Genomic DNA, 22,885 nt, shown 5'->3' on the forward strand with positions numbered 1-22,885 from the left:
TTTGGCTTTATTTCGTTTATGGACAAGTTGTGAAGGTCTTAGATGTGTTCACAATTAAAATTATATTACACAAACCGTTACCATCCAGGATAATGTTTAGTTCTCCTGGTATTTTTGTTTTTACTTGGGCTTGTCCTAATTATGTGGCAAAGCCTAGTTCTGTTTACAGGACCCCTTTTACGAGACATGTTATAATGCATTCATCCCAACCTGGAAAGTGATATCAAGGGCGTATAACTGGACCTAAATTTTTGTGTTTCACAGAGAACAATTAACACATCATCTCTCAAGATTAGGGTGTTCAGAGGTACCCAATGGAGTAGTATGAACCTGAGCTAGGGCAAAGCATGTTCCATTAATGTCCACCAGAAGACTCCTGGGTGGTAAGGGATTGAGTAAAGTCTCCTGGTCTTTTCTCAGAATTGTCTCAATGCCAATGCAAGCCTGGTTGCTAGGGACTCTGTCCTTAACAACCCCAATAGTTTAGCTGTCAGACATCATTACAGTCTGTTCTTTAGAAAATGAACACTTCCATTCAGTTGAAACAGATTAAGGCCAAGTTCACACAAGTGTATTTCATGGTCTGTATAATGAACGCAATGCCTGGACTGGCCGCAGGTCTCCAGACCATAATGTACAGCCCCATAGATACATTTGATGCTTTAAGTTCAGGTCGGGAGACCCAGCATCAGAACAGACTGACCGTGAAATACGCTTGAGTGAACCCGGGCTTTAGATTTCCTGAGCGAGTACCATAGGATAGATTTCCTGAGCGAGTACCATAGGATGTCCATCAGAAAAGGTGGCAGAAAACGATAACGCAAAGTTTCCTTGCTCTTTCTATGAACTGAGATCCCTGCCCATGTAGGCCCGAGGTTGAAGACCTGTTTAATCTGAGACATATTGGTTGCTAGGGACACTCTCTCCTCGACAACCCCAGTAATTTTTAGCCATCAAACCTCATTATACACACTTGTTAAGAAAACTAATGGGTCCATTCCATTGTATATAATAAAGAGCTTGAAGGTCTGATTGTTTGAGACAGACTGGTTGCTAGGGACATTCTCTCCTTGACAACCCCAGTAGTGAAGCAGTGAAACAGGATTATAAGCTCTTGTTGAGCAAAGTATTGCTGCCATCCCACTGGTTTTAACAGTTCCTGTGTTCTCTTTAATCACTTACGTCCCCTCCACCCGCTGTTATAAGAACATATATTTTTATTTTTGTAAAAAGCCATTTCCTTCCGCCATACCTTGTTAAGACCGCAACGGTTTTGCACATGTTTTATTTTTTTGCAGGAAATGTGACCTTACCACAGTACAGATGATCTAGCATCTCCTGTCCCCGCTGTGCGGAGGGAGGTTCTGTCAGTCATGTTAACTGGTGTTTACGGCTTCACCGGGTCCCCAGCCGCCACTTGCATCAGATTGTTATCTCTGTATCATGAGCTGGGCCAGATATCCCTCTCCCTAGTGTCTGATAAGGGAGTAAAGCAAGATTGTAATGTTCCGCCTCTTAGCAGGGAGATAACCCATGGCTGTCCTTACATGTTCCCATCAATGGTGTTGACATTGTGAATTTGGGTTTTGCTATATATGATATCGCATACCTATACTCATCTTTTCCTATAAATATACCGTACGTAACAAAAAAATATAAAAAAAAAGAAAAAAAAAAATATATATATAAAATTTTAAGATTTAATTTGGGTCAAATCTAGGGGGAAACCAAAAACATGATACTCCCCTACAGGACCAGCTGTACAGGACCTCTGTTCTGCACTGTGCCCCCTCCCCCGGTCTCATAGCTTCTTCTGACTCGGGTAGAAGAGTATGATGTAACCGCTGCTGCCGGCTTTGATCGGCTACAGCCTCCATAATCAGTCTGAGCCTGAAAAAGCAATTCCTCTTCTGGCTTCCATGGAATGTGAAGGCTGCAGTCGATCAGCAGCCGCTGATTGGCTGCAGTGCTCAAGTGATGCCCTTTGCTGCCAGGACACTGGACACAGAGGATTAATTCCAGTGTGATAGGTGGATATCTTGTTTTTTCTTTTTTCATTAGCCCAAATTCATTAATTCAAGATTAAAAGGATTGAGCATCTTAAAATCGCACCATGCCCAATCCTTATTTCTCCCTGATGTATGCCATTTGGAGACATTACGTACATCCTCATGCATTCTAGAAGGTCTGCAAGTTTGTGAAACTTTTACTTTCTGGGTGACAACCAATATGGCCGCCATCCCGTCCACCGAACTGTGAGATTGATGCGTGTATTCCTCGGATATGCTGCCAGTGTCAGGGGTCTAACTGTAGGAAAACAAGACGCCATGGTATCTTTTAATGGCAAATATTCCTAATTATAATTAATTATAGTTAGTATTGGATATTAATATTCATTAGTTCTGTCCAGAGGACCCCCAGCTACACCGCGGGCCTGCATTCCCCTGCCATCGGAAACCACTTGGAAGATTTGACAGAAGGTTATCATCTGCTGAAAAGGAATAGCAATTACTGAGCCTGCTCCTAGACCGGAGCTGCTCTTCGCTTCTGGGCTCACTCTAATGGGTCTCATCACTTTTTTTTTTTTCATTATTATCTCGGCCTGTGCAGCCGGCTGTGAAGTAAAGGAAGTTCTGCTAGACATGGCAGCTTGGCCGCCCATCAGCTGCAATCACACATCGCTGGGTTTTCAATCATTATAATTACTGTAACATTTTTACCTGCGTGGTTGTCAGATTTCTCAAGATGCTGAAAGCGTAGTCTGGGCCCAGAATAACTCGCGGCATATTATTGCCTATTAACTTTATTTTCAGTCTTATATTAGTCGTTGCACCTCGTGCCAATCTCATGGGGACCGATTGCTGCACAAAATGCTTCCAAATAATGCACACGGGGGTTGTATAGCTTACGAAGCAGTATTGTTCTGCAGCCATACACCTCCTTCAAGGCCATAAAAAGAAAAATTCTGACATTATTTGCATGAACCAGGCAGCACAGGATGAACATTGATTATAGATCCTTGATGTTATGCCTATAATTGGGAAGCGACGGCTCCTTGAAATAGACAATTTGATTTTTGGGGGGTGTTTTTTTTTTTTTTTTTGAGCCGTGGTGATTATAAAAGATTTAACACCAAGCGTCGTTCTGACGGCTCATTTGCAGGGTAATCTGAGTGATGCTTCCGTTCAGTGTGGGTGCAGGTTCTGCAATGGAAGCCGCTGAGGTGCTCACAAGATGAAAGAGCAGACTTCTCACACTTGTCAGATGGTTGTGGCTTCAGCTGCGGAAGTGGGAAACCGACAGCAGCGATGAGTGAGAGACATTGCCCTAAAAAGGAAAAAAAAAACATACTGTGCAGCGGTATCTGGGGGTTTAGTGCAAATTGAAGATTTACTAGTCAAAAAGTCAGGAGCCCATATCAAGCTTTGCTTGGTAGGAGCCCCCCATGCATGCTTGCACATTTTGAGAACTCCCATACAAATTGGTGCAGAGAGCTCTCTTTTCCATGATGGATGCGGGTCCCGCACCCATCATCCATTTATTATATCCTATGCTTACTTCAGTAGCTAAGCCAGCCCCCTTCAGTATCACTGGTGCAAAGACAGAGGTAGGGAGCTGGCTTGCCTTTGAAATGAGCAGTCAGCCAGCCCCCTTCACACATGGATGGTACAAAAAATGCACAACTCGGAAGAGGACTCGGGACTGGCGCAGAGGCTGCAGATCGTGTCAGATGTGAATATATATATATATATATATATATATATATATATATATATATATATATATATATATATATATATATATATATATATATATTGAAAAGTTGCAAAATTTCCTAATTTAGTGAGATTTACCTACAATTTTGGATTGGCACTGCGGCCTGGTTTACCTATGATGTTTAATTCTCCTTTTTATGTTATTTTGTCTATGGACTAGAAATCAAGATGTGACCTGGATTGTGTCTTTTCCCGCCTTGCGAGACCTCGTTCATAAATTTTGACTAAATGTCACCTTCTGTCTCTGATCACAGGGAGGAAGTACAAGAAAACTGTGTTCGCTGGAAGAAAAAGATGACCTTTGTCTGTAAAATGAGTGCCAACCCTGCAACTGGCGTGCTGGACCCGTGTATCTGCCGAGTCTCCGTCCGGAAGGTACGCAGATGGCATAAATTGGGATTTGAGGTGGGGGGGGCTTTGGGGGTTAGTTGGCATTTGCTTAAAGAGACTATTATGTCTGCTAAGCCTGATAATCTGAGCGTGCAGCCTATGGATTTAGTACGATGCTGAGACCATGTAATTATGCACGGAGGGGATGTGGGATTAAATTGGCAGAATGATCTCATCGGTAGATATACAGTTGTAATAGCATGCAGTTTTACTGGAAGCAGACCCATCACTTGCAAACGCCATTTTGTGTGGTTAAAGGGGGCCAGTACTTTGATGCTTTTGAGCTCAGCCATTGTTTACAGTATAACAGGCTATTCCTAGAAGTCACTGACCGGGAGACCCCCATATTTATACATTAGATGGTTGCTTGGTGCTACCGAAATTGGCATATTTATCCGGCATTAACGAGTATGGCCACATTAAGGTTATCAACCAAGCAACTCTGTACTGTACTGAAAGCTAATGCAACCATTAAAGGGGTATTCCAATATAAATAACATAAAATCCAAACTCTGGGACTCTCACGGACCGCCAGGACAGAGGACCCGTGTCATATATTTCTCCCCCGCTGTAAGACCGCAGCCCAGTGGATTGCATAAAACTAGTTTTGCATGCTCCTTACTACACCGTTCAACCCCCATGCATATGCATGATCGCTCCAGCAGACATGTGTTTTTCAATGTGGAGCCTAGAGTCCCCCGTTTCCTTCCCAGTCAGTAAGGGCTGAATAGATCATTTTGGCCTGTATGCACCCTACCACTCCATTCAAAGCTGGTCACTGGTCCCAGCAGTCAGACTGGCACTGATCTTGCAATTATCTCCATCCAGTCCACCCAAAATAATTGTTTGCACCAGAATACCCCTTTAATTCTAGAAAATCTAAACATGTGGAAAAGAATCCGTGCCTCTAGTGGCCAATATGTTAGGGGGTATGGAGATTTGCATTTTTTCTTTGTAAATGTAATAATCTGTCATATGCATTATTAGTAAATCACATAAGTATTTTGCTTTCCTTTGGCTTCTACCTTTGTGCATAATGGCTGTCACTGTATTTGTGGCACGGTGTAGCCATGTAGATGGTTCGATTCTACATAGGTATCCGCTCCGATGCGCCATATGTGACGCTCTGCATGTCAGATGTGACCCTCTGTGACGACATGACCCTCGTGTATGTTATTACTGCAGATCCGGGCTCGGGCTATCACGCTAGTGCAGCCGATTCTCACGTGCGGGTTATGCGGTTTGTTGATAGTGTCACACTGGAAATAATAATCTGTCTTTTCCTGTTACAGGAACTAAAGGGTGGAAAAACATTTTCAAAGGTAAGACGGAGGACATAATTCAGTCACCATACACCATTCCCTTCACACCAGTTCTGACCACAAAGTCCTTCAAGGGCTGCAAAGTAAAGCAAAAAGGGAGCATGGTACTGTATCATAAAAATAGGGTTGAAAGATAAAGAATAAAGTATATTGGATAGGATATCCTATTGACATGCAATCAGTTATAAGTATAAAAGGCAGTGGACACCTTTTGCATTTTTTTGCAGTTCGTGTAGAATGTAGAGTTTTTCTGTAATTGCTTTTAATAAAAAAAAAATGATGTTTCTGCAGCTTGCATGTATTACAGTACATTGTAAGCTGCTTATTGCCCATCCTGACAGATAGGCTTTGGTCAGTCTCCAGCTGCAACGCTCTACTTCTGAATGGTTTTCTACGCTGATCATATCAAATTTGAGGATACTGACTACTAGATCAATGTCTCAGCAGTCAAACCCCCGCTGACTGCCGGAACAGAGACATTGTTTAAATAGAGTGGCGGTAGCTTTTGTGCTCTACAACTCCATTCAATCTCTATGGGACTGCTCCAGATAGCTGAGTGTTGTGTTTTGCTATCTCCGGTGTATAAATCAAGTTTCAATAGCGCAACGTCCCCTCCATTCAAGACTTTCCTGATCATAGCGATCACTGGTCAGACCACCACTGATCTGTTCAGTGGATAACTTGTAGTAACTGGAATACTCCTTTTTAAGGCCCCCATGCATATTAGATTATTGTTGGCCAAATCTGTTGATTTTTCCTAGACTGGTGGGCGAGAGGTGTCTGGAGGGGTGTCAAACCCCTGTACTTATTAAAAAGCATGCACACTCGGCAGAATTTAGCGTGCATGTTAAGAAGGGGAGGGAATCAGGTGGAATAGGTGCTGACTAAACAAACCTTACATTAGGGTTTTGGAAAAGACCCAAGAGACTGGAGCCCAGTTACCAGGATTGAGACACTGAACAGCATTGAGCAGCTTGCAGTGTACTCTAATACATGCAAGCATCAGAAGCTAATCGATTCCTAGTTAGCGGATATTTCCAATTGTGGAAATGTGTTTTGTTTTTTTTGTTTTTATAATGGAGTGCAATTGAGAAAAAGGATACAAAGATATCCATAACATGCAATTTGTAGGACAATTCCCTGTGTACACTTACAGAAGCATCCTGAACATTTTTAGTATGTGTGATGGGTGCCATGAATGTGACATCACTGGATGTTGTTTATAATTAGTCACCGATTTTCAGGTAAGGCGTCACGCCATGGGGATTAGCAATGTATATGGATTTTGCTAGAGAAGCCAAGCAGGGAGGATTACTGTGCGAGATTCTTACGGACGCACACGTGATAATTAGCTGGGACATTAATCAGGTTAATATCACATTGTCATTTCGCTAAATGGGAAAGATGTGGAGTGTTCGGACGAATAGCGTGGTCAGCAGTGTTAGAAGGAAGCCGGTGAGGGGTCTCTTTGGGCTAAGCATCCTTTTATTCGGAGCCCCTTCCTCTACGGGTTTCCTGCCATGATGGCGGGATGTTGGGACCCCCTGCCAATAACAGTACGTGACGCACACTAGATGCAGTAAGGGAGTACGACAAACGCGAATCTCAGGATAAAGGTCTTCCAACGCTGGCTGAGAGGGGGTTAAGCAGCTGGTGATTTGTAGGGATAAGTGGAAGTGTGGGATGCTTGCAATGCGTCTTTACAATGTGTAGTGTGTCCCCCGACAATCTGCAGATCTGGAAGAGACTTCTTCTAGCCCTTGCTTTAAAGGGCTTGTCCTGTTTATAAAACCTCCTTTATTGTAGTGGAGAGCTGCTACAAAGATCGTCTCTCTCTGGAGGGCCCATCCTGTCCTGCATTGCACTGCCAGTCCGTTGATATGAATAGACATGTGTAATGCCTAATGTTCCCTGTGGAGGCGCTATGGGGAAATTAAGCACTTACTGCCAGGTTACATCTGATCACTGCGATCCCAGCAGGAGGACATTTGTGATCAGCATAGTGATCCCTCCCACAGATGGATAGGGATTGTCCAACCCCTTTAAGCAGATATAGGAGCAACCCCAAAATCACATTATCCGCTCTGAGCTTAAATTTAACACCTCTTCGCTGTCACATAAGATGACGGAGGCTTATTTTGAAAAGTCACGCTCCATTTTTTTTTTTAAATGTCTGGAGGGAATCCTGTAGGACGGGTCTAGCCTGTCATACATATATGCCAATTTTCTTGGCAACCATAACTGGCATGACAGGATGATGCATATGTTGCGGTATAGTCACAGATGTATCCTTCCTAACCACCTTTCCTTTTTGGCTTAACATATCCCCAGATGAGTGGCAGTGAGCACCATGGAAAGAAAAACGAACATGATTTAGTGATGCTCTGTTGGGAGATGTTTGTTATACTAGATGGTGGCCCGATTCTAACGCATCGGGTATTCTAGAATATGTATTTATGTATGTATATAGCAGCCACATAGTATATAGCACAGGCCACGTAGTATATAGGAGCCATGTAGTGTATAGCAGACAAATACTACGTGGCCTGTGCTATATACTATGTGGCTGCTATATACATACATATTGTAGAATACCCAATGCGTTAATGCAGGCCACGCAATATATAACAGTGGCCACGCAGTATATAACACAGCCCACGCAGTATATAACACAGCCCATGCAGTATATAGCAGACACGCAGTATATAACACAGGCCACGCAGTATATAACACTGGCCACTTAATATATAGCACAGCCCACGTAGTATATAACACTGCCTACACAGTATATAGCAGCCACGTAGTATATAACACTGCCTATGCAGTATATAGCAGCCACGTAGTATATAACACTGCCTACGCAGTATATAGCAGCCACGTAGTATATAACACTGCCTACGCAGTATATAACAGTGGCCACGTAATATATAGCACAGCTCACGCAGTATATAGCAGCCACGTAGTATATAGCACAGCCCACGCAGTATATAGCAGCCACATAGTATAGAACACTGCACACGGCGTATATAGCACAGCCCACGGAGTATATCACACAGCCCACATAGTATATAACACTTCCTATGTAGTATATAGCAGCCACACGGTATCTAACACAGCAGTGTGGGCACCATATCCCTGTTAAAAAAAGAATTAAAATAAAAAATAGTTATATTCTCACCCCTGGGATCCACCGAAGCTCCGGCAATACGCGCGCGGCTACCGCCATCTTCCGTTCCCAGGATGCATTGCGAAATTACCCAGATGACTTAGCGGTCTCTCGAGACCGCTAAGTCTTCTGGGTAATTTCACAATGCATCACCGGGAACAGAAGATGGCGGCAGGCGTGCGCGGCTCGGCGGACTACGGAGGGTGAATATAGCAGGTTTTTTGTTTTCTTATTATTTTTAACATTACATTTTTTTACTATTGATGCCGCATAGGCAGCATCAATGGTAAAAAGTTGGGGACACACAGGGTTAATAGCAGCGGTTACGGAGTGCGTTACCCGTGGCATAAAGCGGTCCGTTACTGCCGGCATTAACCCTGTGTTAGCGGTGACCGTAGGGAAGTATGCGGGCGCCGGGCACTGACTGCGGCAAGGAAGGAGCGGCCATTTTCTTCCGGACTGTGCCCGTCGCTGATTTGTCACGTCAAAACATCCACGACCAATCAGCGACTTGGATTTCCATGACAGACAGAGGCCGCGACCAATGAATATCCGTGACAGACAGACGGAAGTGACCCTTAGACAATTATATAGTAGATGTGTCTGTGTCGCCACCCTATGGTTGTGATGTGAAGTGCAGCATGCTAGGGGCTTTCCTAGCAAGTCCGATATTGGGTTGTCTGCCTGTGAGGATATTTTTTATTTATTTTTGAGAAACTCTCTCAGTAGACCGTCACAATGAGCTCACTAATGGATCCCCAGTTAACTCTTTATGCAACCAAAAATAGTCAGTGCATCACAGAGGTATAGAAGGCAAACTGTGCAACATTAGTAAGTAAACTCAATTGCAAAAATGATTTTTATCTCAAACTATGTGCATTTAAGAAAAAAAAGATGGTTAAGGATTTGTCTAATCGAGCTTGGGTAAAAATGGACGCATCTATATGTCTTTGCATATTTTGAACCAGGGTTTAATCTGTTTTTTTCCAGCTGGGCTTTGCTGACCTGAACCTGGCCGAGTTTGCCGGTTCTGGATCCACAGTGCGCTGCTGTCTTCTGGAGGGATACGATACACGGAATACCAGGCAGGATAATTCTATCCTGAAGGTAAGAGCATTCACTATCTAACCATCCTGTTCCAATCATACGTGATCTACCTGAGTATTAATCTCATTTTCCCTTTCCTGTTTATTTCCCACTAATTAGTGATTACCAGTATTAAAGTCATTTACGATCTCCAGTAATGATCAACCCAAGGAGACATTCGGAATAGTTCCTGTCACTATGATATTAGGTTACCAGGAAATATTAACATCGTTGAATCATGTCGTATCATGCACCTCAAATTTTGATGGCCTTCATTTCTAATGAACCTGTCGTCTCAATGTTGGCTCGTCCACGCAGTTTCAGCCTCCGTTAAACTCTGTCGTCCCAGATTTCCTCTTTCCTGTAATGAAATTCACTCTCCTCTCATCCAATATACAAACCAGATTGAATAAAACATTAAATGTTGATTCTTTTTTTCTATAGTTTTCTTTTATCATCTGTTTTAGCCTGACTGTAATATTTTTGAACTTTTGAAAAAATGTCTGCTACCATGATGACTAGTGTCTATTAAAGGGACCTGTCACCAGGTCAATTTTTGCACTTATTTTATTCCCGCCACTCTCCTGAGTATTTTGTTCTTTTCTTTTTTTAAATCCGCCATACGGTTCCAGAGATATGAGCCCATTTATTTAGTGCTAATATTTGTGGTATTTGCAAAGTGGGCGTGGCTCAAGAGATTATCTGGGGGCGTGTCTTTAGTGTCACCCAGTGAGCAACGCCTCTCTGCGGAGACAATAGAAATTAGCACTAAATAAAAAGGCCTGTATCTCTGAAACCGTATGGTGGATTTGAGAAAAATAAAAAAATAATTACTCAGGGGAGCATCGGAAATAACTTAAGAACAAAAACAAGCCACTTTTGACTTTATGACCAGTCCCCTTTAAAGTGTTTTTTTTTTCTTTTTGTTTTGTTTTTTTAAATCGCCAGTTGGAAGGGGTCAGTAACAAAAATACAAAAAACACAAGTGTTTCCATGGTTACAGACTACAAAGAAACCTTGCTTTGTCTGATATTGGCAAGTCCGATGTATGACTGTGGCATCACAGTTAAGTTAATAGGTCTGCAAAGGGACTTCATACAAGAAAAACAAAGGGTTTTATTTTTATTTACATTTGATTCATTGGTTCAAAGTGGACATACCCTTTAAGCTTAGTGCTCAGCCAAATTTTTCTCCACAGATTGGGTTCTGTATGATTTTTTTTTTTTTTTTTGTTAATACGGTAATCATTATAGTTGTATATCTTTTCTTGGCAGGTGACTATTGGAATGTCCCTCCTCTCTGGAGACCCGTGCTTTAAAACGTAGGTGTTCGTTATATATTTATACATATGATGACAAGAACCCTTTATGGGCTCGGGTCACATCTACGTCAGGGCCTCAGTCATATTTAGCAGAAAAATACTGCAGCATGCGATGTCACTTTTTTATGGTAAAATGACAGACCCCATTTTAGTTAGTGGGGTCCACTGGATGCCATTGTTCATGGTCATGTGACGAGTCCAGAACCGCTGTGAATTTCGTTTTTTCTGCTACAGTGACAGAATAACAAAGCGAAATTGACCAAAATGGATGGGAACAGAACCTGGGACTATAAAAAAAGAAAGAAAATGTAATTATCAATAAAAGATTATATATCTTTTTAATTAGCAAATCACATTTATTTAGTCTAGGCAGGTAACCATTGTAGTATATGTAAAATGGCCGCTGTCTTGTTCCATTGACGGAACCCTGTCCGAAAATGTTACCAGAGCCTGTGAGCATGTACAGTAGCGGCCATCCCTATTACACATGCTCACACTCTCCCATCCTGGTAATCTTCTAGGACAGGCTTCCTTCCTCCCTACCTTTCCCTTCCCCTTCCTTTCTCACACAAGCACTCGATGAGCATGTGCATATAGTAAAGTCAGGAGAGATGGCTGTGAGCCTAATATTCGGCCATCCGCTATCTCATGGGTATGGCCAGCTTTACATAAATTACCATATATTACCATTACAGTGACTGCACCAGCAGAATACCGAGTTCAGCTCTGGGGTATAATACAGGATAGAAGTCAGGAACAGTAATGTATCTACACAGTGACTGCACAAGCAGAATAGTGAGTGCAGCTCTGGAGTATAATACATGATGTAAGTCAGGAACACTGTGTTCGTGTCTGACCTGATAAGTAAATGCTTAGGTTCTTTAAGTCTTGTTGGTATAGTAGTGCCGGGGTAAGTAGCTTGTGTGTTGCTTTTTCTCTTGCAGTCCTCCCTCCACCGCCAAGACTGTCTCAGCCCCTGGACAGGATTCCTCTCTGCAGTTGACCTGTAAGGGCGAGGGGACTGTACGTTCCACCAGTGGCACAACAATACGCCAGAACCGGAGCCGGCAGGCACTGCTTAGTTCAGGTACCAGAACCACATTGTACCTTCTTTGTATCCCCTACATTAATGTAATGTCTCCACAGAGTGACTGCACAAACAGAATAGTGAGTGCAGCTCTGGAGTATAATACAGGATGTAAGTCAGGACCAGTAATGTAATGTATGTACACAGTGATTGCACCAGCAGAATAGTGAGCGCAGCTCTGGAGTAAAATACAGGATGTAACTCAGGATCAGTAATGTAATGTATGTACACAGTGACTGCACCAACAGAATAGTGAGTGCAGCTCTGGAGTATAATACAGGATGTAACTCGGGATCAGTATAGGATCAGTAACGTAACATAATGTATGTACACTGTGACTACACCAACATAATAGTGAGTGCAGCTCTGGGGATATAATACAGGATGTAACTCAGGACCAGTACAGGATCAGTAATGTATGTTCACATTGACTGCACCAGCAGAATAGTGAGTGCAGCTCTGGAGTATAATAAAGGATGTAACTCAGGACCAGTACAGGATCAGTAATGTATGTACACAGTGACTGCACCAGCAGAATAGTGAGTGCAGCTCTGGAGTATAATACAGGATGTAACTCAGGACCAGTACAGGATTAGTAATGTAATGTATGTACCCAGTGACTGCACCAGTAGAATAGTGAGTACAGCTCTGGAGTATAATACAGGATGTAACTCAGGATCAGTAATATATTGTAATGATATAATGTAATGATATAACTTGACAACAGTACAGGATAAGTAATGTATGTACACAGTGACTGCACCAGCAGAATAGTGAGTACAGCTCTGGAGTATAATACAGGATGTAACTCGGGGTCAGTGCAGGATAAGTAATGTATATACACCATGACTGCACCAGCAGAATAGTGAGTGCAGCTCTGGAGTACAATACATGATATAACTTGGGAACAGTACAGGATAAGTAATGTAATGTATGTACACAGTGGCTGCACCAGCAGAATAGTGAGTGCAGCTCTGGAGTACAATACATGATATAACTTGGGAACAGTACAGGATAAGTAATGTAATGTATGTACACAGTGGCTGCACCAGCAGAATAGTGAGTGCAGCTCTGGAGTACAATACATGATATAACTTGGGAACAGTATAGGATAAGTAATGCAGCTTATGAAAAGGCTGTTATTTATCTGTGTCTGATTTACTAATTGTTGGCCAGCCTGTTCTGTTCTCATTAAACAAGACTCGATTGTGGTTGTGACATTTCTAATGTTGAAAGTGGTGGCAAAATCAGCAAACAGAAACACGCCTAGATAGGAGGATTACTCCAGAATGCGACTTGTGTTGCAAGAGATTGTGTAGACGCTTGCTAGAAGCATGACTAGTATCAGAGGGGAAGGAGCACGGGTCCCTCCATGTTACACACCTCGGCTATGGAGGTGACGTTCTCCAGCTGGCAGGGAAATATCCCACTATCTGTTTTGGTTCTCATGGGAAGAGACAGTGGGATAGAAGCCAGATATAGCAGCTGCTTTCCTTCTAGAACGGTTTACTTTCCCCGAAGCTCTTCTAAGCCTTTTCATTCTCCTAAACATTCCAGGGGTCTTCGAAGAAGCCGATCAAAATCTCTCAAGCCCTGAAGAAACTTCTCATTCGGGTCACTCGAGGAACTCCAGCCAAGCCAGCCAGCAGTCCAAAGCATCCGGTAAGCCTTCCTCCAGTATTACTACATATCCAGCTCTGAAGCAATCACTGTTCATGGGAACAAGTCAATGTGCTGAACAGTTGAGAAGAACCTTTATGGTATATTCTTTTTGGAAATTGATCTAAAAAAACAAACAAAAAAAAAACATTTTTAATTCAGGGCTCATTGCAGACATAAGCTAGAGGACCTATGAGGACTCGGGTCCTTGCATTACAAAAGTGGCTGATTAATTAAATGGTCATGTTGTATTGCTTTAATTTCTCTATGTTTTTGTAGTGGCTGTTCCTGGTATTACACCTAGAGCAATCCTGTCCCATTCAAGTGAATGGGACCTGCAATACCAGACATGACCACTAAAAAATGATGGCGCTGTGCCTGGTAAACTACAATCGCCTGATTGGCAGAGAGCGAGGGTCTAAGTCAGATCCCCAGTAATCTGATATTTCTTCCCTATGCTAATGTTGGCCATACATATTAGATAGCTGCCAGCTAAACGATCACTTGGCAAATGCTGATCTCTCCCAACTGCTCCATGCACCGGGATTTTTGGATCGGCCGAGTCCTCCTGAATTCCAGCCCAACAGAAGGATAGGACAATTGTATTCCAAAAGTCCCCTGGCATAATCTGTTTGCAGGCCTCCATACCCATTAGTTCGTCAGGCAGTTCTGCCAAAATCCGAAGCTTCTGACAACCTCTTATTTAATAGATTAAAGGGGTTGTCCACAATTGGGGACTTAAATCCGTGTATTTTCGGTTCAAATCATTTTTGCAATTGGGCTTTATTATAAGTTTTGCACGTTTTTGGTTTTTATGGTCTTTGACTGCACATTCAACATTCATGTGGTCATAAATCAGCTGAGATGAGCTTAGGAAAAAAGTAAAATAAAAGGTACAATTAGACAATCATAGCTGGGCTTACTGATAGATTCTCAGTTAGCTCATTCTCCAGCAGCGTAACTTTAGACGACAAACGGTTCAAAAGTTTTTATAAAAAACTATTGCAAAAATGCTTTTTAGACAAAAGTACATGCATTTAAGTAAAAAAAAAAAAATGTCCCCTAAGGTGGACAACTCCATTAAGGATATGTCGTCAGTGTCAAAATTACCGAGAATCCCTTTATTGTACATCACATGGGTGGATAACCTCCTGACTATAGTGTTAGAGCAATGGTTTATTGTATGTCTTTACTTTGGGGTAACATGGCAACTTTGGTTATGTGACGCCAAAAACAACGTCTCCTTGTAGCATCTCAAATAATGAGAGCAAGTGTGTTGCGTTACTACACATGATGTCACCTGCGACACCATAGTACCAAAAATGCACATCTGGTCTTGCACGTGGCGCGCTTTTTGGTATGCAACATGTCACACGACCAAAGTTGACATGTGTGGCCTGTATTAGTGCAGTAAACTATTCCTTTCATCTTCTCTCTTGTTTTGTGCTTTTCTTGTGCAGGTCACAGCTCCGAACACTCCCGATGTTCCAGTATGTCAGATCTGACACACAGACGCAACACATCCACCAGCAGCAGCGCCTCCGGGGGAATCAGCATTACTGCAGACACGCCCGATGCTGAAAAGGAGAGCAAGCCAGAGAAGCCCCCAAGGCCAATCCGACCTCCCCTTCATCTGGAAAGACAGTCCAGGTAACATGAAAGCATCGCGTAAGCCATGCACAATGACATGTGGGGAGGGGTCCTCCTTGAATGGCAGATGTCTCGGTTTAATTTTGGAAGGGTCCGAGTGGTGCATTACAGATGTTCCTATTCAGTAGCTCGGAGAACAGACGACAAAACAAAAACACTTCTGTCTTGCAAATGTCAAGTTTGTGACAGAGTTGTGAGTGTCTCTCTCCAATGTCGGGATGGAAGATATGATGTGACTCAGCTGGGACTGACTCAGTCTGGAGCGTTGGCTCGGGCCTCTCCAGCTCCTCTGACACACACTGCTCTCGTGATTTTCCTACTTGGCTTCTGCCAATGGATTTATTTTGTTAATCCCATTTGTGACTGTTTGGACTATTCTTCCCCCTGTTACGAGGTTCCTTCAGTGAGATATAACATTAAGGACGGGGATATTTGACTGCTGTAGCCATGACACCAATAGATCACTCTATGCCGCTGCTTGTTTGCTCCATAATGCAGGTGAATCTGGGCGCAAATCACTTTGTACTGCCTGTCCATCCCAGGACAATGGGGTCGACTTCAAACCCAGGTTGTATCGCAACCCCCGACAAGCATGTTGCACAATTTCAGAAAGGCTGGGCCTACTGGCGACTTTGGCCACAACACAGGTCTCACTGCCAAATATTTCTATGTGCCGCTGCTTCATCGCTGCAGAATACAGGCAAAAGGGGTCACATTGCAACCTATGTTGTACCGAAACTCCGACAAGCAAAAATAATTCTGAACCAGTTGGATTTTTTGCGATTTGACCTTGTGGCTCATAATGTGACTCTATTCACTTGCACCTGGCAAAGTCACCATTCGCCCCAGCTTAAAGTATACCTCCAGCTATGGAGGAAAAACCTTACAATGCAGGTGAGACTTTCTAAGTCACTTGCACTCCCGATTTTGCATCTGAGTAGCAGAATGAAGCAGTCATGATCGCTGTCCCCCTCTTTTTTTTACTTCCAGCAGAAGCATGGGTGCTGCAGGATCAGATACATGTTACAGCCCATTCGCAACCCAAGTTAATGGCACCTAAGTTATTTTGGCCAGAAATTGTGAATTATTAAATCCAATCCTTTTGCAAATCTGCTGCACACCCACAATAGAAATCTATAAGTCTAACTATGGATTTTTGCTGTGGAAATTGATGTCTGGCTTGGACTGATACCTGCAATATACACTTAAGCCTAGTTGTGCTGCAATGCCTGGGTCTTTCCCATCTCCTCCATGTTGATGTCTTACCCCCTTTCCTTTCAGGAGAAAGAAGGACTGCGTGGAAAGTCATCCCACCTGGGTGGACGACACCAGGATCGATGCTGGTGATATCGTGGAGAAGATTATGCAGAGTCAGGACTTCACGGACGTCAGTAACAATGAAGGTAAAGGCGAGGAATGTACCCAGCGAGGAGGGACACATGATATACAAGTGTGTACTAGTCTATGAACTCCAGGAATGCGGCATACAATGCTGGCTTTCACCTTCACACTGGATTTCTTCTTGCTCTGTGACGTTCAACACTTTTCCGTTACCTCTCCTTTTCCTTTGCTTACGTGACCAGGTGCATATGCCAAAAAAAAAAAAATCTTCCTTAGAATACAAATATAATCAATTGTTTTTCGTATTAAATATTAATTCATGTCGTAACATGGCTAAGCCTGTTTAGGCCTGAGGAGCCAGCCCTGCAGATGCAGGCAGTGCTTACGTGCATATTCCACACTAGTGATTGTGGGGGATTAAGCGTGGCCATGATTATACCTTCAGGTCAGAATATAAATCCCATGTTAAGTTTTCTCCTCACCTAATCCTCTCTACATTCCCCAGGCATACATTTCTCTCATTATGTACTGCGTCGTCTGTCCCTGTGCTCCTATAGACGTCACGCCAAATAACGCTCTGTTATCTGTCTATTTGCAGACAGTCACCTGAGGCTGTTCGTCAGCAGAGATGGCTCAACTACTCTCAGCGGAATACAGATGGCTAACAGGTACCTGTTATTTTATATCTGTGTATTATTATATCTTACACCTATCCTTATCCATCCTGTTTAGGTAATGCCTCCTTTACGCGGGCAAACCTGGCCTTTAAATGACCGCCTAGCCGCTGTATGTAAGCAGACAAGCAGTCTTTTACTGCCCTGGTTATATCGGCCAACGAACAGTCTACGTGCACAGATTGATCACAAACAGTCGTTCTGTGCCCACCGAATATCATGTTATCGGCTGCAGATCACAGGTTTCCATGGGATGATGTGTATCACTAAAGCCCCATACACATTAGACTGATGTCGGCCGAACTTGTCAATATCGGCAGGTTATATGTATGGGAGCATCAGCCGACTGATCATCAGGGGAGATGTCGGTTGGGCATGTCCGATTTCAGACTGCCGATTGCTTAGTTCTCCCGGAGGTAAGTCGCCAGCACAGATTCCTTTTGGCGGCTTTCTCATTCGAGCCCTCTTGGGTAAGGGAGAGATGGTTGACAGCCATGTAACGTGTATGGCAGCCATTATTTTTTTAAGCAAACATTAAACTACTCATACCCAACAAACGAGCGTTTTTCTAATTCGCCGGCGGGTGATTGCCGGCCTGTTTATAGCCATGGTGATAGTAGGGAACGCTTGTGTCTAACTAGCGCCCAATCCTCAGTTATCTACATGAAGCATTGCAGATTAAATTCTTTCTCACATCAAAACCTGAGACACGTCTTGGAGTTCAGAATGCGATGGATCTGACAACATACACCACCCATGCAGAAAGGGAAAAAAAGCATTCCTTGTAAAAAAAAAAAAAAAATTGGGGGAGAGGGATAGAAATATTTAGTATTTTTTATACTGTAAAAAAGGAGGTATACTGACATATGCCGGTCCAACAAAGGCTTTATGGTAACTGGAGCCCTACATTGGGCATATATGCCTGAATGCTTCCTCCAAACCCAAGTCTCTCCCATTAATGAATGTAATATGTTGTTCTCTGTTATCAGCCATCTCCAGATGCATTACACACATATGTATAATTGACAGTAGCTGCTGTTTTTATCAGCTGCATTGAATCGTTGACCTTCCGTTTTGTAGGCTGTAAGTCTTATTTCCGTGCCTCTCCCTGTAGATGACATTACATAATTGTCTTTCTTTCTCCTTCTCAGAGTCTCTGCAGGAGTGTTTGAGCCGGTGGTCATTGAAATCCACTAAATACACAAGAGTTAGGAGCCAAACCATTCCAGGCTACTAGGCTGAGACCTTCCCCGTGTGAGGGGAAGCAGGCAGTGCCGGTCTGGCAGCCCTCATCTGACTTGTCTCCTGGTCCCCTCCGTTCTCCAGTCATCCTGGCACGTGTCCAGTTGTCGTGTGCACACACCCATCGTGTTTGAGCGCTCCAGCATGTGACAGTGTTTTCGTCTGCTTCCCGTCACTCAGAATCTGAGCAGGCTTCTCCAGACTCTCGGCTTTCCAGCGATGTGACAGTGGGAAAGGAGACGCGACCTCCTTCTTCTTACCGTGTGATAAATGCAGCCATATTCTTTCTTTCTTTTTTTTTTTTTTTTTTGCATGTTCCTTGTCTGTGTAATCTCCGTGTCGACCACGTCTGTGCTGTAAGGGTCTAACATTCAGCAGCCATATCTGCATTGTGAGGCTGTAATCCTGGGAAATGGTCCCGTGCAAAATCCAAGCTAAGGACTGATCCTGTTTTTCTGCATAAGCAGGACATTTAAAGGGAACCTGGAACCAGCTTAATGCATTTACTACCTATCCATAAACGCTAGATCGTGGGCGTCTGACCAGGTGCTTCTAGAATGGGGCACTGATACCCTATTTTTCCTCCCAGCTGTAGAGCCGAAGCTGTGCAGTGCTGCTCTAGTCAATGCCAAGTTCTGGAAAGAATGAAGAACCAGGGTCCACCATTCTGGCTATTGGTGGGAGTCCCAATGGTAGATCCTCATTTATCCAATTGATAGGTGATAAATGCATATGGCTTTATAACCCCTTTAGGTTTAGATTAGCTTCCTGAAATATTGGGGGGTTTCTTTACAGTCCTTACTTAACAATGAAGACTTATGAGTTGGGGGATATGCTGCAGGCTTTTTTCTTGCCTCCAATAGCAGGTTCCCTTTAATGAGATGGTGTCGTGTGCCTGTACTAAATATCATGGCGGGGTTAGACTTAGATGTCTTCTATTTGTTTAGTATGCAGGAAATAGTAAGGAAACAGCATATGTCATCAAATGTATTAATAATGCTGCAAAAATCCCAAACTTCAACCTCACAAACAGGTGATCTTAACCTCCTCAACCTTTACTACTATGGTACCAATTATTGTCATGTAAAGCTATGTGATTTCCTCCTGGGTTATTCTCCATCTTCTCCCTCCTCGGGAGAAAGGTGTCGGTGCAGAACAGCGGCCTGTCCCCCACACAAGAGGTCGTATAAAACAGCTGGACTGTAATGGGGCACCCTCAGGTAGGGGCCATGCAATGCAGCTGGACTGTAGACACCCTCTGGCAGGGGTCATGGCACACAGCTGGTCTGTAATGAGGACTCCTCGGGTAGGAGTCACAACCGCAGCTGAGCTGTGGAAATACTTGAAGACGTACCTGTAAGCAGCAGGGCTGTAAAGATGCGCACAGGAAACTATTTGTAGGGGAGACACAGCTGGATGGTGAATCCCTTAAAAAGTTTGAGGGGGTAGCGCTGTATTCTGCTCTGACACCTTTCTTCTAAACATTCCAATAAATGAGATACCCAAGAGCCAGATGTCACCAGAGGCAGCTGTGCGGGCCGCAGCTCCCTTCTCTCTCCGGAGCGCCAGTCCTGGTCAGTTTCTGCTTGTACTCATTGTCGCACGGTGCCGACGGCACAAAGTTTTCCGGACCAGCAGCCTGGTGTTTCATTTCATTCCTGTAGCTAATCTAGATTTTTCAATGTGAAATTTTTCTTCTGTGGAGTCATCTGGTGCTCAGGGCAGTGTTTTGTTTTGTTTTCTTGTATTTTTTTTTAATTTCATATTTTATTTTAATTTCTCTGTTTTAAACTCCGTCGCCTCCGACGTCTCGAATGCCACATTCGTCTTCTTCGGAATCATCCAGTTCTTTACCTTTTTCTGATTGTGACTTTTTAAAAAAAACAACAACACACTAGTCGTTTCGGATCGTTCCGCAGAAGTGGCGCCCTCCGCTGCTAACGTCGTCGTGACCGTTCTGCACAATCGACCGCTAATGTTTCGGGCACTTTAATGATTGTTTTGGGCATGGTGCAGGGAATATAAATGTCCGTGTTTAATTAACTCCCTTCTCATCCAGGGGGTCATAGAAAAAGAAAATCTACTTTTTTTTTTTTTTTTTTTTTTCTTTTATAATTTCTTTTACGGAACAGAAATTTTGTAGAATTTCTGAATGCATGTAACTTTTTTTTTTTTAATTATTATTTTTTTTAGCAATTTGAATGCAATTTATTCCTTAATTGAATCCTAAGCACGTGAGGGGTTAAATCACTAACAACCATTTTCCTCAATGCTACTACTACTATTCCGTGACATGCAGAAGGATTAATGTTCCGATTTGGTATTGGATTACTGAGTCATTTATCAATCTCTCCTGCGATAAAAATAGTATAATTATTAGGGTGTGGTGATTTGCAATTACTCCACCACCAGTTTTCCTAGTGACAGGGGTTAGGCCGCTTGTGGTTCACTCCAGCCGAGCTATGATTTCATTAATCTATACATGTTCCCTGCATGATTTGGGGGAGAAAAGGTTCAAAAATTTAATGTGCCAAAGTAGTTCTTCTGATTTACACATGCAGTGCGGTCTGAGCCGCGGGCACCCCGATGTCGAGCGGTGGCTCCGGCCCCTGTTTGCAGTGGAGCTAGATGTCTTGTATAGGACTAATATGGCTTTCTACTACATAACATTAGTCTCAGGACTTCCTACGAGGATGAGGGTTTGGGGCAGAGCCAACATTTACATATTAGTGGTAGCTTCTAACAGTATCAACACTATTTTTTTACCTATTCTCCAACAATGATCTTGTAGCATTTGACCACATGGACCATTTAACTACAGGACCCCTTTAATTGCCATGTGGAATCTGTCAACCAATCACGTGACATACAAACAATTTTACTTGCTGTCTGATTAGTTATAAAGCTTCAGTTGACTATCCAACTGGGACTGGGCAGATATCTGTCCAATCACTCCTATACAAATAAAAAGTATTAAAAAACACTGGTTGTTATAAAACTATAGCGCCTGTTCGAGAATATATATTTTTTCTTAGATGCATGTATTTAGGGCTAAAAATTATTATATATATAATTTTTTTTTTTTTTTTTTGCCCAAAATACATATATTTATATAAAAAAAAATGTTTACAAAGGTGACGACTCCTTTAAGAAAGAAAAGTGCTCTAAAGGAATCTATACATTTATTTCCATAGAGGAAAACGTTATAAGCCTGAAGACAGCCATGTAACATTACGGAAATGAACAATCTGTATATTCTGCTGAGCAACAGCGCTACTCGTTGAACTGGTCGAAAAAAGTACTGCACCCTCTCACATAAAAAAGAGCTTCTAAAATTTATTTAAAAAAAGTGTAATTTAGAGTCTAAATAAATCAAACATTTTTTTTTTATAAATTGGAAAATGCAAAGTCCATATTTTTTTTTTTTACATATTAAAAAAAAAATATATATGAAACCCCCCCATAATCTATATATGAATGTTGGCTTACCCCAAACTGCTCCTGAATGGTATTTCTTACCACTAGATAATATAACCACTATTTTTCTTACTTTTTTTGAATTTAATTCGGATAATGAGAAATTCTAAGACTGTTTTGTTTTGTACTCAGACAATAAAGTTATAATGCAGAGATATATAAAACAAAGTCTAAGCTATTTTTGCTAACAAAAGGTCCAAGGGCGCACATAATTCAGAATCTATTGGCCTAGAGAAAGAGTCTATAGTTTTTCGTAAAGGAAAAAAGTGATAATTTCTGCTTCAATTTTTTTCTTTTATTTTGTTCTCTAGAGTTTGAGCTAAAACTCGGCACATTTCATTGTTTTTACGTCTCACCTGTTTCGATTGTTACATTTGTAACTGCTCTTCTGAATCCAGTGGTAAAACCTTGTGATCGGGGTAATTCGGGAGAGAATTGGCTAAAATAAATTTCTGTTTGGTTAACGCATTTCTTGTGGTGTCTCATTGTGTTTTTGTTTTTTTAAAAAAGGTTTAAATTGGTTAAAAAATAGTGCTGCTCAAATGAGGGAAAAAAAACACTAAAGTCAAACTTTCGGGGCAGCTTAGAGGGTTGTCTGTTTATATGAAGATATAATTATGGTGGGGGCAGAAAGTAATTAGGGCAACTAATTGCCTATTTATGCAGCACTGTGTAGAAGTTTTAGGCAGATGTG

The 22,885-nt window shown here is 42.5% G+C and overlaps 1 protein-coding gene across 1 annotated transcript in view; it reads left to right on the forward strand.

The window, feature by feature from the left end:
• Positions 1–22,659, forward strand: part of EEIG1 (estrogen-induced osteoclastogenesis regulator 1) — a 58,687-nt gene extending 36,028 nt beyond the window's left edge. Inside the window, exons 3-12 of the mRNA XM_069748236.1 lie at positions 4,031–4,151; positions 5,459–5,488; positions 9,645–9,761; positions 11,015–11,061; positions 12,006–12,148; positions 13,706–13,810; positions 15,268–15,457; positions 16,739–16,860; positions 17,397–17,466; positions 18,624–22,659. Coding sequence (XP_069604337.1) covers positions 4,031–4,151; positions 5,459–5,488; positions 9,645–9,761; positions 11,015–11,061; positions 12,006–12,148; positions 13,706–13,810; positions 15,268–15,457; positions 16,739–16,860; positions 17,397–17,466; positions 18,624–18,669 — 991 coding nt within the window. The 3' untranslated portion in view covers positions 18,670–22,659. The remainder of the gene's footprint in view (positions 1–4,030; positions 4,152–5,458; positions 5,489–9,644; positions 9,762–11,014; positions 11,062–12,005; positions 12,149–13,705; positions 13,811–15,267; positions 15,458–16,738; positions 16,861–17,396; positions 17,467–18,623) is intronic.
• Positions 22,660–22,885: the final 226 nt, after the last annotated feature.

This window comes from Ranitomeya imitator, chromosome 2 (assembly GCF_032444005.1).
Source record: "Ranitomeya imitator isolate aRanImi1 chromosome 2, aRanImi1.pri, whole genome shotgun sequence".
Lineage (NCBI taxonomy): Eukaryota > Metazoa > Chordata > Amphibia > Anura > Dendrobatidae > Ranitomeya > Ranitomeya imitator.